This window comes from Mustelus asterias, chromosome 3 (genome assembly GCF_964213995.1).
Source record: "Mustelus asterias chromosome 3, sMusAst1.hap1.1, whole genome shotgun sequence".
Taxonomy (NCBI): Eukaryota; Metazoa; Chordata; class Chondrichthyes; order Carcharhiniformes; family Triakidae; genus Mustelus; species Mustelus asterias.
The window spans coordinates 21,414,905-21,429,715 of record NC_135803.1 but is presented as its reverse complement, the minus strand read 5'-3'; the positions used below and the strand labels follow the sequence as shown (position 1 = coordinate 21,429,715).

At 43.6% G+C, this 14,811-nt stretch overlaps 1 protein-coding gene across 1 annotated transcript in view; it reads left to right on the top strand.

The window, feature by feature from the left end:
- The window catches only part of pid1 (phosphotyrosine interaction domain containing 1), a 121,768-nt gene extending 107,304 nt beyond the window's left edge, over positions 1-14,464 (top strand). Inside the window, exon 3 of the mRNA XM_078205817.1 lies at positions 12,218-14,464. Coding sequence (XP_078061943.1) covers positions 12,218-12,691 — 474 coding nt within the window. The 3' untranslated portion in view covers positions 12,692-14,464. The remainder of the gene's footprint in view (positions 1-12,217) is intronic.
- The last annotated feature ends 347 nt before the right edge of the window (positions 14,465-14,811 follow it).

Sequence of the window (14,811 nt, the reverse complement as noted above, 5' to 3'; positions counted from 1 at the left end):
TGCCTCGGAGAAGCAGCCAGCATAATTAAGGACCCCACGCACCCCGGACATTCTCTCTTCCACCTTCTTCAGTCGGGAAAAAGATACAAAAGTCTGAGGTCACGTACCAACCGACTCAAGAACAGCTTCTACCCTGCTGCCATCAGACTTTTGAATGGACCTACCTTGCATTAAGTTGATGTTTCTCTACACCCTAGCTATGACTGTCACACTACATTCTGCACTCTCATTTCCTTCTCTATGAACTGTCTGTATAGCGCACAAGAAACAATACTTTTCACTGTATGCTAATACATGTGACGATAATAAATCAAATTGAATCAAAATCTTGAAAACTTTGCACCCACAACCACCCAAACCAAGTTCAGCAAATGTAAAGTGGATCAGCGCTCCCCCTTTAGGTTTTTATTTGCATTATACACACACAGCATAGTAACCAACCCTGCAAACTGTAGCCAAGTGATCCTGGACCACTAATACACCATCATATAAAATACACTCATATCAATTTAGTGTTATGTCACACTTTTATATTTATCAAGTCCATTTGTTTTCTAGCGTTAATATCACCAACTAAATTTTGACTAATTTGTACAAGTCTTAATTTTATCCTTTCATCAACCAAGAAGGTATCTGGTGAATTGAAATTCTTCATCTTTCACACATGTAGATTTTAAACTTTATTTCAAAATCTCCAGATCTGTTTTTTATTCATTTGTGGGACACGGGCATACTGGCTGGCCAGCACTTATTCCTCCTCCCTAGTTACCCTTGAACTTAGTGGCTTGCTAGGCCATTTCAGAGGACAGTTGAAAGTCAACCATATTGCTATAGCCCTGGAGTCACAGGTAGGCCAGATCGGGTAAGGACGGCAGATTTCCTTCCCTAAAGGGCATTAGTGAACCAGATGGGTTTTTCCGACAATGGTTTCATGGTCATCAGTAGATTCTTAATTCCAGATATTCCATCTGCCATGGCAGGATTTGAACCCGGGTCCCCAGAACATTAGCTGAGTTTCTGGATTAATAGTCTAGCGATAATACCACTAGGCTATTGCCTCCCCCCTTAATCATCTCGGTCCTTCAGAAAGACAGGTTGATAAATCTTCACCCAGCAGAACTTAATCATTGTCCGGGAAATCACATTGCATTTTGTACTTGAATTGAGTGGTTTGGTTGTCATCTTTCTTATTGTATTGAGTTAAGCTGGGAAACGGGAGATTTTTTCCAAGCAAGGGAGGGGAAATGCAAGTCGTTGTGTCAAATCCCTAAAAGTAATGTCAGGTCAGTGTCATCCCACCTCCTCTGGGCTTCACCCAGCCGTGTTCAGAGGCAACTGAGGGACATCCAGCTCTTTGAATTTAAACAATTAAACTAAATTAGATAAACTGAGGGACAAAGCACGAAGGGCAACCCCCTTGAAATAACTCCTCAGAGGCCGGTGTCCCTTCACCAGATTCCCTTTATTTACAAACTCAATTCCACTCCTATGAGTGCTTCTGGTACAAAGTCAGAATCCAGAGTGCCAATAGTCTTGACACTCCTCAATATATACACAAGTGAGACTCCATGATTGGGCAGTCAATCATTACCAATCTTTTTATTGGCAGTCAATCATTACCTCAATAGGGAGCTCATACTCCAAGAGGCCAACCTCATGGGCCTCGTTGAGGTCAAAACAGCCTTAAATGGAACTTCCCAAAACAAAAACAAATCATAAATGAGACTAAAACAGTAAACCAAATGAGGCACCTCCATGCTGCTCTCAGGTAAGTAATTTACTGATAGGTAATTAAGTTGTGCTTGGACAAGTATTCTGGCTTTACCAGCTAGCACACCTATTTTCATCAGGGTCAGACAAGTGAGTGTACAGTCGGTGGAGCATCTTCAGTGAAGCTAACAGGCAAGGAAACCTTCGAACAATGAAACTGAAGTGTTCCGGCCATGGCTAATTGAGAGGCTGTTGCTCACTGCACTCTTTCTTAGGGAGTGCTTGGCAAGGTCATTGACAACTTCTCAGAAGTGATTTAACTTGTCTTGCAGTTCACTCACCTTCAGCTGCACTCCTCTGCTGTCAGGCTTCACCCTGGCAGAGGGTGCAGCTTTTGCACCTCGATCCTGCACCTTTGATAAGAAACAAGAGGAGTAGCAACAACATATAAAGGTACACTGGCGTTAGAGACAGCCCAGAGGAAGTTCACTAGATTGATCTGGGTATGGAGGGCTATTCTTATTAGGAGAGGTTGAGTAGATTGGGCTGATACTCATTGGAGTTTAGAAGAATGAGGCAACCTTACTGAGACAGGTCAGATTCTCAGGGGGTTTGATAGGGTAGATGCTGAGAGGTTGTTTCCCCATGTGGGAGAGTCTAGAACCAGAGGGCATAATCTCAGAGTGAGTGATCGCCCATTTGATTTGATTTGATTTGATTTATTATTGTCACATATATTATCATACAGTGAAAAGTATTGTTTCTTGCGCGCTATACAGACAAAACATACCGTTCATAGAGAAGGAAATGAGAGAGTGCAGAATGTTGTGAGAAAGATCAACTTAATACAAGTTAAGTCCATTCAAAAGTCTGACAGCAGCAGGGAAGAAGCTGTTCTTAAGTTGGTTGGTATGTGACCTCAGACTTTTGTATCTTTTTCCCGAAAGAAGAAGGTGGAAGAGAGAATGTCCGGGGTGCGTAGGGTCCTTAATTATGCTGGCTGCTTTGCCGAGGCAGCGGGAAGTGTAGACAGAGTCAATGGATGGGAGGCTGGTTTGCGTGATGGATTGACGGAGATGAGGAGGAATTTCTTCTCTCAGAGGATAGTGAATCTGTGGAACTCTTTACTGCACAGAACTGTAAAGGCTGGGTCGTTAAGTATGTTCAAGGCTGAAATAGACATTTGAATTTAAAAAATCTGCCCATGGGCTGCCCATGCCAAACTTTTCATGGCAAAGGAAGTGTATTATCAGGTCAATGGGCTTGAAAATAAGCCTAATTGACTAACCCTTGATTTAACATTTAAATACTATGCCCGCATAATATGGAGGTGAGCTTGGGGGTGGGTGGGATGGTGGTGGAATTGGCACCTGCTCTATTCTCCATGCCTCCTGCACCCTTACATGGGCATGCAAGATTCAACCCTATGTGTTGAAAATACTTCCCCTTGCTTTCAGAAAATTGTGGACATTTCAGCAGAATTAAAGGAACCAAAAAAAGGTAGAGACAAAAATGGAAAATGCTGGAAAATCTCAGCAAGTCTGACAGCATCTGTGGAGAGGGAATAGAGCCAATGTTTCGAGTCTGGATGACCCTCTGTCAGAGCTTGTTTCAGCTTCCAGCATCCGCAGTATTGTGCTTTTGTTTTAAAGGTGGTCACAGAGTTCATGATTCCCTCATGAATGGAGAATCCATATGTGTTACCTTCACACTGGAACACATACGTTTACATTTTCCTTGTATGACTTCGTGAAACATTGCCGTAAAGGAGGGCTTTAATGGTCTAGACTGGTATGGAATGTGAATGAGTATGGAATGTACTATTAAAATATGTAATAATCACATGGCCAATTTTTGTTGCAGCAATAAATCTAAAACAACAAAATTGCCTTCATAGTAAAGCACAATTTAAGATATTCTATTAAAAAAGGAATGTGCCAAAGTATTTTTATAGGGAAATCATGGGATCAATGGCAGTGAGCACAGCAAGAAACGATGAATACAATCAGGGCTCAAAAATCCCATATTTTTCCCACATTTACTTCATAGCCAGAAAACAAAATGTATTCCAGAAGTAGGTTTTACACAGCTAGTAATTCTCAGCACATGTACAGAAACATATGGAAGCGTTTAGAGGATGAAACATGGGAGAGCCAGAGACAAGGCCAGAAACTGCTGAAATGTCACAAGAGTCAAGGCTCCACTCTCTATTGTTTATTGTCAGGGGACAAAATGAAAATGTGGAGTGTCATTATCAGCATCTTTTTAAAGATAGCATGAGGATCAGTCTTTTCTTAAAAAGTCAGGCCATTGTAGAAAATTATGAATTGCTGCATAATTTTGGATATTGTGCTTATTGGTTGTTTTAAATACTTTTGTTGAGACAATGGGATGTCCAAGATACAACCTGAGGAAGTAGCTTTGAAATTTCTGTACTCAACGGTTGTCAGGAGAAAAAAAACTTGCATTAGATTAAAGCTGGAACACATTAGCACTGCTGCCTCGCAGTGCCAGGGACCCGGGTTCGACTCTAGCCTTGGGTGACTGTGTGGAGTTTGCACCTGCGTGGGTTTCCTCTGTATAAGTATTAGTGGGTCCATTGCTGGGACTGCACCCAGTCCCAACACTGATGGTTAATGGAGCTGATGTGAAGGTTAAGTCGAGGGAGAGTCTTGTCGGGGCCAGGCTGGAGAGGGCCCGGGGTGGGGGGAGGGGGTGTTTCCTCCCACCAAGGGTAAATTCCCGGTGGTGTGGGAGGAGGCCCTTACATTGCCATTAATTGGTCACTCAAGGGCCTCAATTGGCCGAGGGCGGGCAGGCCACACGGTGCCTCAAGGGAGGGTGGGTAGTTGTCAGGAATGACACTGTGGTATGGCTCACAATTATACGGCCACTCCACCCCTCGCTCCTCCCTCCAGAGGGGACATTAAATCCCCACCTCTGTTGCTGTCATGACTTTAATCATTTAAACAGCGGGGCTCTAAAAGCAAATAGACAAAAATACACATTTCTAATATTTTATCTTGTGCAGCATTTTATCAAGCGCAGTTATATTATTTCTGACATTAATAGCCCTGTACTGCTGATTCTCAATGAGTAAAATCAATAACATCCATTCTGCTTAACGACAAACAGCAAAGTGCCCTGCTGAATGTGACCACACGGACCAGCAAGTATTGATGGATATTAAAATTGCACAGACGCCTGTCCAAATCAATTTCACAGTGCTTGACACCCTGATATTGTCACCCAGAGATAGATTTCTGTAAAGTCCGGGAGACTCCATAGACCTTTAAAGTTGGTGGCTGGCACCCGATTCTGGGATTCCCGGCAAACTCAGTTCTCACAGGGAGGGATTAGGGAGCAGCTGGCACAGGCTGGTCGCCCAGATTCTGCACTCCCAATCTGGCCAACTCCATGGTGGCACAGTGGTTACCACAGTTTTGATTCTGGCCTCGGGTGACTGTCTGCCTGGAGTTTGCACATTCTCCCCGTATCTGTGTGGGTTTCCTCCGGGTGCTCCCGTTTCCTCCCGCAGTCATAGTGTCCCATGATGTGCAGGCTAGGCAGATTAGCCATGGGAAATGTGCGGAGTTACAGGGATGGGGGGTGGGGGGGAAGGGGGAGTGGGAGGTGTGGTTAGTCCTGGGTAAGGTGTTCTTTCGGAGAAAGAAACTATGCTCCTTCATCCAACCCTCAGGGCTGCTCATACTCTCCATGCCAACCTATGTTTCTGCACCTACCTCACATTGCCCTCCATACCCCCAATCCAGACTATGCCCTTTCACTGACCCCTCATATTCTCCATGCCAACTTATGTTTCTGCACCCAAGCCCCCATTGCCTTTGATACCCCCAATCCAGGCTATGCCCTTTCACCTACCCCTCATACTGGCCATGCCAACATATGCTCCTCAAACCATCCATGGCCAACAATGTCTTTCTACCCACCCCTCCATGGCCACTGATACACTCTATGTCAATCTATGTCTCTTCAGGGTCCCTCATACTTTCCATGCTAACCGATGCCCCTCCACCCACATCTCATGGCCCCTCATAGCCTCCATTTCAACCAATGGCACTTACATGGTTTTGGGGGGTTGGGGGCATCTCATTATACATTCTTGGCTGAGAGGTCAGACATCCATTAGCCAGATAAAACAGCTGTGCCTCTGGGAAAACATTGCTCAATTGACAGCTGTCTCCGTGATCTATTCTGTCAATTGCACAGTGATTATTTACACAAAATAAAGAGATGTAAGGAGCTTGTAGTTTCTGATAATGACACGTTAAATGTCTGGATGATTGACACTTTTCTAGGACTCCAGAAAAAGCAGCCTTTTAATTCAAAAGTTGTGAATTAATTACTCATTTTAAAGTTTTTCCAAGTACACTGTTGTTACCATAGGGTTTATTAGTTCTGTACAGAGTGCATACTGGGTGAATGGGCATGGACATACCGTAAGTAAGTATGAGGGGTCATGGGGGGTGTGTGGAGGGCATTGGTTGGCATGGAATGGATATGGGGAATATGGGGGTGGGGGGGGGTGAAGATTTGAGGGTTGCCTTTTGTTTTGTTATTACAACTGGGACAAAGCTCCAGAGCACCAAGGCAGCCAGGCTCAGCATCCAACAGCCCCTGTGACTGGCTCCAAACTCTTTCCAGGCACAGAGTTCAATTCCAGTTTTCATCTGTCCACAGTATTGACATGGCTAGTCCAGTTCAGTTGCTGGTCAACAGTATCCCCCAAGGATGTTGATAGTGGGAGATGCAGTGACAGTTATCCCATTGTGTGCCAAGGTTCTCTCTTGTTAGAGATGGGCATTGCCCAGCAGGAATGCTACTTTGCCACTTGTCAGACCAAGCCTAGGCATTGCCCAGGTCTTGTTGCATTTGGACATGGACTGCTTCAGTATCTGAGGAGCCACAACTGGTGCTTGACATTGTGCAGTCAACAGCAAACTTCCCCACTTCTGAACTAATCATGGAAAGGAGGTCATGGATGAAGCAGCTGAGGATGGTTGGGCCTAGGACACTGCTGACGAGCTCCTGCAGTGATCTCCTGGAGCTGAAAACTGACCTCTAACCACCACAGCAATCTTCCTTTGTGTTAGAATCATAGAATCCTATAGTGCAGAAGGAGACCATTCTGCCCATCGAGTCTGCACCGACCGCAATCCCACCCAGCCCCTATCCCCACAACCCCATGTATTTACCCTAGCTAATCCCCCTGACACTAACGGGCAATTTTGCATGGTCAATCCACCTAACCCACACATCTTTGGACTGTGGGAGGAAACCGGAGCACCCGGAGGAAACCCATGCAGACATGGGGAGAATGTGCATACTCCACACAGACAATGACCCAAGCCGGGAATCGAACCCAGGCCCCTGCCACTGTGAGGCAGCAGTGGTAACCAGTGATAACCACTGTGTTACCGTGCCGGCCTGTCAGTATGACTCCAACCAGCAGAGAGTTTTTTCCTGATTCCCATTGACTCCAATTTTAGCCCAGCTCCTTGGTGTCACACTCAGTCAGATGTAGCCTTGCTTTCAAAGGTAGTCACTGTCACCTCACCTCTGAAGTTTAGTTCTTTTGTCCATGTTTGAACCAAGACTGTAATAGGGTCAGGAGCTGAGTGACCCTGGCGGAACCCAAACTGTGCATCAGTGAACAGCTTATTGCTGAGCAAGTGCTGCTTGATTGTATTGCTGGTAGCCCCTTCCATCATCTTACTGATGATCGAGGATAGACTAATGGTACGATAATTTGCTGGGTTGAATTTTCTGTACAGTTCATACCTGGGCAATTTTCCACATTTCCGGGTAGACGCCAATGCTGTAGCTGTACTGGAATAGCTTGGCTACGGGCACATCAGGTTCTGGAGCACAAGTCTTCAGTACTGTTGCTGGAATATTGTCAGGGCCCATAGCCTTTGCAGATATGCAGATCTATAAAAAGCTGCAGCAGTTGGAGATGATGCAGAACATTGAAGGGTGGCATGTCATAAAAAGGTGCAATCTTAGAGTCATGGCTGCAGTTCAAATAAGCGTTATGCCAGATTTTGAGTATACCTTTCTCCATTAAGACTAGATCAAGTGGATGCAGCTTGTTTATAATTAAATGGTAATGGCACAGTAAAGTTCTCATTACCTCAGAGTGGAAGGTTATTTTGCTGGTACTATCATAATGCATACATGGGGAGACAGTGGCGTGATGGTATTCTCACTGGGCTGGTAATCCAGATACCCAGACTAATGTTCAGGGCACCCAGGTTCAAATCCCACCATGGCATTTGAATTCAATAAAAATACCTGGATTTAAGAATCTAATGATGACCATGAAAACATTGCCAGATATTCACTAATGTCGTTAGGGAAGGAAATCTGCCGTCCTTACCCTGTCTGGCCGACATGTGATTCCAGAGCCACAGCAATGTGGTTGACTCCTAACTGCCCTCTGAAATGGCTGAGTGAGCCACTGAGTTCAAGGGCAATTTGAGATGGGCAATAAATGCCGGCCCAGCCAGCGACGTCCACATCCCATGAATTAATTTTTTTAAATAAAGCACAATGCAATTTTGGCCCCTGTTACAACATTAAAGGAGGAATAAAAAGAAAATTCTCTTTTTTTTAAAAAAATGAATTAGAATTATTTAGTTGACAGAATTGTTGGAATATTGGATAAGATTGATGTCCTATCACGATAGATTATTTCTATACACTAAAGATTAGCAGATTATGTTAAATTCTTAGACTAAAATGATAAACCTACATTTTGCATGCTCTATAAAAGTGAATTGGAATTTAATGATTTTTCTCCTGACTTGGCCTGATTTATTGACATCTACAAGCCCTAGCAATGATTATATCTGAAACTTGTTCAGAGAAGGAAGTATTTGAAGTGCAAAAATACAGGAGCTGCTGTTAATGGCTGGTTGGTTTCATGGAGGTTGCAAATGTTTCTGATGCACATGTTTGAACCACTCCTGTGATCCTAAAATTGCAAAAATGTCAAACATGTACATTTTGAAGAAAAAAAATAACATGTTTGGATCTCCAGTGTCTGAACGTAATGAAAGACCTGGAAGATTAATCTATTTGGTCTGGTGTGTTGACTTAAAGTTCAGAAAAAAGACAACAGGCATCTATGTATGTCAGAACTGTCCTTAAGGACCGAGTGCAGTTGAATGCAAGTACAGCAACCAGAGATATTTGTATTTGCTGGCCAAGTGTTTTTCATTTTGAGACAAATAGCTCTACCATCTGTAAGACATTACTAAAATTGCAATTTTATTCTTTATGCTTTTAAAAATGCAGTGTTGATTCCTCCTGCGATGGCTCTGTGGGTATGTGTGCCATGTGATGTGGCACTAGAACCTCTTGAGCTATAAATGTTCTCACAAATTTGAGTCTTTGGTGTGTGCTGAGTTTGTTGATTTTACCCAAGCACCATTGGGAGCATTACGGTTGACCTCAATTCTCCCAGGAGAGAGAGGAAAATCAGCCGGATTGATGACTCTTTAGTGTCAACTCCTGCAAGTGCATGTGTGTAAGTCCAAAAGCATCTAATTTAAGTTGGAAAGGCTGCAAAGGAGTTTCAGGGTTTGATCCTGCCACATTAGACCATGATTATTAATAAAGTTAGATCCATTACAGGAAGACTAATAGATCATTGAATCCCTACAGTGCCGAAGAAGGCCATTCGGCCCATCAAGTCTGCACCGATCACAATCCCACCCAGGTCCTATCCTCATAACCCCATACATTTACCCCAGCCAGTCCCCCTGACACTAAGGGGCAATTCAGCATGTCCAATTCACCTAACCTGCACATCTTTGGATGGTGGGAGGAAACTGGAGCACCCGGAGGAAACCCATGCAGACACAGGAGAATGCGCAAACTCCTCACAGACAATGACCCAAGCTGGGAATTGAACCTGGGTCCCTGGCGCTGTGAGCAGTGCCACCCACCAATGTCCTTAGACATTCTGAGCATCCCCTGGCACACAGCCAAAATTCCCTTGTCGTTTTACAGACGCCCATATTTATGGCTTCCTGTTAGAGGACCATAAGAAATAGGAGCAGGAGTAGGCCAGTCGGCCTACTCCCCCATTCCTAGCATGTAGGTGTATCCCGGTTACACAAAATACCAAGCATCTTTGTCCTCCACCTGATGCCAGATCCTATGCAAGGTTGGCTAATCTGAGGTGATTATGCACTTTATTTGGTCGCATCTGGTTAGTTTGATGGGATCAGCGGGCAAGGTTTCTCACCGACAGCTCACCACGACAAAAACTGGCCCTCATGAAGATTCTGTAAAAAGCATAATGCACGGTCTGCAAGACCAAAATCTGTCTGTAACAAATGTCAGGGCTTGCAAAGCTATGAAAAACAGAATTGCTCCTGCATTTTAAATGGAAATCTCCTCTTTCGATTTAAATCCTCGTATCGAAGACTAGAAAGCAACAGTGAGAGAAAGAGAGAGAAAATAAATAGGGAAAATGTAAATATTGAGAAAGGCAAAGAAAAAGCTGGGAAGAATAACAAGCAAACGGTATTTCTTTTCTTGAATTGCGAGGGTTGCTTTCCAGTAAAGCAAGTTGACTTCGATCTCTGTATCTTGCACTTATATAGTGTTTTAATGCACTTAAATGTCCCAAGGTGCTTCACGGAGTATTATCAGCCAGAATCTGACTCTTGTTTCAGTGGAACATGGGGACATATTTACTCTTCAGGACACCATCATTCTGACCCCCAATGTTCAGGTAAGTTAAGGGCGGCATGGTGGCACAGTGGTTAGCACTGTTGCCTCACAGCGCCAGTGATCCGGGTTCGATTCCCTGCTTGGGTCGCTGTCTGTGTGGAGTTTGCACATTCTCCCCGTGTCTGCATGTGTTTACTCCAATTTCCTCCCACAGTCCAAAAGACGTGCTGGTTAGGTGCATTGGCCATGCTAAATTCACCATTAGTGTACCCGAACAGGCGCCAGAGTGTGGCGACTAGGGGATTAACTTCACTGATTGATTTGATTTATTATTGTCACATGTATTAACATACAGTGAAAAGTATTGTTTCTTGCACGCTATGCAGACAAAACATACTGTTCATAGAGAAGGAAATGAGAGAGTGCAGGATGTAGTGTTACAGTCATAGCTGGAGTGTAGAGAAAGATCAACTTAATGGTCTTTTCACTGCACTGTTAATGTAAGGCTACTTGTGACACTAATAAATAAATTTTAAGATTGGCGCACTCAGAGATTACAGGGCAGATTTTTACCTTTAATGGGAGTTAGACGGGTGGCGAGGCACATCATCGCAACATGATCGCCACTATTTTGATTGTTGGCCTTCATTTGCATCCAGCTTGCGAGCTGGCAATATGCTTCGAGTGCTGATAAACAACTCTGCACTTAAAGATGACTCAGGAAATCCACACAGCCATCCACAGAAAACAGGCTTGAACCAAGGGCCTAAAGTGAAGAGTTGGAGCTTGGAGGAGATGGTGACAGATTATTGAAGGAAGGAAGAGGAAAATCTGGAGCAGAGAAAGGAATTATACTCTGCTGCTCAAAAAGTGCCATTTAAAAAATTATTCTCAGAGCTCTTTCCACCAATCTTTTTAAGGGATGCTGGTTCTTGCCATTTCCAGCTGTGTATAATGGGTTTTTCTAGCAGTCTGCATGTGTCGTGTTTAACTGCGTCAGAATGGAAATAAGATCATAACAGCCCAATTTGCATTCAAAATCATGAGAATCCCATGTTTCCGACAGGTTTGGCTGGCAAGGCAGCGGCACGGTGGCACAGTGGTTGGCACTGCTGCCTCATAACACCAGGGACCCAGGTTCAATTCCGGCCTTGGGTGCCTGTCTGTGTGGAGTTTGCACGTTCACCCCATATCTGCGTGGGTTTCCTTCGGGTGCTCCGGTTTCCTCCCACAGTCCAAAGATGTGCAGGTTAGGTGCATTGACCATGCTAAATTCTCCCTCAGCGTCAGGGGGATTAGCAGGGTAAATACGTGGGGTTACGAGGATAGGGCTTGGGTGGGATTGTGGTCGATGCAGGCTCGGTGGGCCCTAATGGCCTCCTTCTGCACTGTAGGGATTCTATAAATAAATTCTATAAAATTAAGGCTTGCTGGAAAATGACAATGGGTAAGCCTCAAACGGGATGTCAGTCGTCCTTTTATTTTGGTCTCATTGCCACCCCATTCCTGCTTCAAAAACAGAGTGGTAAAGTGATCAAAAATTGCAGCCCACATTTTAACAGTAATAATGCGTTGATTGTACCTTGCTGACTTCTGGTAAATCGTTTTCCCCAAGGTCGCATTTGACGTTGCTGTAAGTCGTGAACATTTTGTGGTTGGTTTAGGGTAATTGCTGTGGAACAGCTCAATATATGAATTACTGTCGCTGAGAATGTTATGTCCATGTTCCCATTGAGCCGATCCTCACTGCACTGTACCTGGTCATTCTAGTGATTGCATTCTATTCTTCTCTCATTCACAGGTGAGGTACTTGGGAAAAGTGGTCATGAGGGGAACACAGTTCACATCAGGTTGCACAGAAAAGTCCGTTATTGAGCTGTGGGAGAAGCAGACACTGGATTATGAGGATATATCATCAGCCAATGCCATTTTAGAGATACGCCCTTTCCAAGTCCGTCTGCACCATTTGGATGCAAAAGGAGAGGCAACAATCCAAATGGATACATTCCAGGTGGCGCGCATTGCCTACTGCACCGCGGATCACAATGTCAGCACTGACATCTTTGCGTGGCTATACAGGGAGATCAATGACGATTTGTCCTACCAGATCGATTGCCATGCGGTGGAATGCGGGAGCAAGCTTGAAGCCAAAAAACTAGCACACGCCATGATGGAGGCCTTCAAGAAGACCTTCAGCAGCATGAAGAGTGACGGGAGAATCCACAACAGCAGCTCCTCCGAGGAAGCGGAGTCGGCAGCGTCAGACGATGGTTGAAAGGGGGCATTGGATTAGTTAAGAATCAACATTGAAGTCTGGCCTATTGATGAGATTGTCTGGCCAATGGAGAGAAACGAATTAAGGGAACTAATTGAGGATGAAATGCCAATGAACCCTTGGTTGGTTAGCTTGCCAAATTAGCCAAGTGACACCATATATTAAGTTTTTTTTTAAAAAAGATTACACATTATTAAAATAGTTGCATTAAGATCTAAAACGACTGCTATGCTGTCACTGTGAGTGCAAAGCTCTCTGACCCCCAAAAGGGGGTTAGTAAGGTCCACTGACGGCAACTCTTCATAATTCACCTGATGAAATTCATGAAACTAATGGAACAGTTAACTTCCTCACCGCAGCCAAGAATTAAACTGATGTTTAACTTCAAAAGGAACATCACACAAACAAAACAGTTAAGGAAAAGGGAATGGAAAAAATTGCAATCAGATTGAATAAAAAACCAAACTGGCAAGATTTGTACATCAAAATAATTAAAAAAAGAAATGCATGGATCTATCTTCATAGATTTCTACCAACATATAAGCTACAATATATGTAAAGATATATTCCATTTTTATAAAATATATTTCAAAATGTAAGTATTAAAAATGTAATGTTTAAATCTTTAAAACAAATCGGTACGTGTGTATTATCAACTGTGAAAACCATATGGAAGTATTTGATTGTAAATGTGGAGGCTTGCCACATGTTCACTTCTAATCAGAAGTTGTTGTTTTTTTAAAAGCAGTGGAATAAATGTGATGATGAAAATCCACAGCCAGCTCAAACAAGGAAGTCTGTTTACAAGCATTCCAAAATTGTATTGTTAATTTTATATATTTTTTAAGGAAAATACAGACTGTTCCCAAATGTTTCAGTGCAGCTGTTTTGTTATACTCTTGCTTCTCATTGCTCACTGCAGGCCGCTCACTTCAGTTTAGTTCAGCAGGAAAGGTTGTACAGATCAGACGTTGTTTATACCACAAATGGAAAGTTAGCAGAAGGTTGCTGTTCTCAAGCTCCAACACTTCCTTAGTTTTAAACATTTTTACCTAAATACTGGCTTTCAGATCTTTGTATGTACACAAAAACCCTTTAAAGAAGATGTCAGCTCAGGAGCTAAGTTAGAAACATAGAAAATATGAGCAGGAGGAGGCCATTCAGCCCTACGAGCCTGCTCCGCCATTCATTATGATCATGGCTGATCATCCAACCGGTTCCTGCCTTCCCCCCACATTCTTTGTCACCCCTCATTCCCACCTTCTTGTGTTCTTACACAGAGCACCCCATTATTTTATTCTTCCGTCAATAAGTATGACGATTTAATTCCTGAGAGAGTTGTGATTAGGAGTAAAATCCAGTTGATGTAGAAAGTTGCTTCGCGTTCGATTATTCCACCCTTACCTTCCCGCCAACTGTTGGCGAAAACAAAACTGACCTCCAAAGCGAGCTAGAAATTCCCATTCTCCACGGAATGGATGCGACAAGGCTAGGTATTGGATGCATGGAAGAAATGGAGAGTTAGCGACAGAAAGTTAAGACTGCACTGGGATAATGAGCCATCACCTTAATGAGTGCAAAATGGACAACCAGCAGAATGGCTTCCAACCAACTGAACATTTGTGTACATGTCAATTGTCCTTTTAGAAAAATAATGTTAATAGCATCACTCTGCCATCAAAGCATGTTAACCAAGATTATTTTAGTGTGTGATTGTTTTTAAAAGTATGTTACCTGCACTTGTAAAGTTACACAATAAATTGTTACATGGTGCGGATTGGGTAGAAGGTCATTATTTTTATAGCTAGTAATGTAAGCCATCCTGTCAATAAACTTGTAACAGGCCATAATCTGCAACCCGGTGCGGGGGCAGCAGCCATGTTTTCCTCACCACAGGTTACATTTATTCCATCACCCTCACTGAGCAAATCGGAAACGTGGGAGAAATTTCAATTTGTTTTTGTATAAATATTTGGACTGACCGTGAAACCCTGGGGTCGGTTTCAACCTGGGGTGAGATTCTAAGGGCCGTGGAAGGTTATCCAGTTCTCCGCAGCGTGAGGCCTGGGAAATTTCCCAAACTGAATTTAAATCTCCCAGCATTGGTTCCTGCTTGGCGT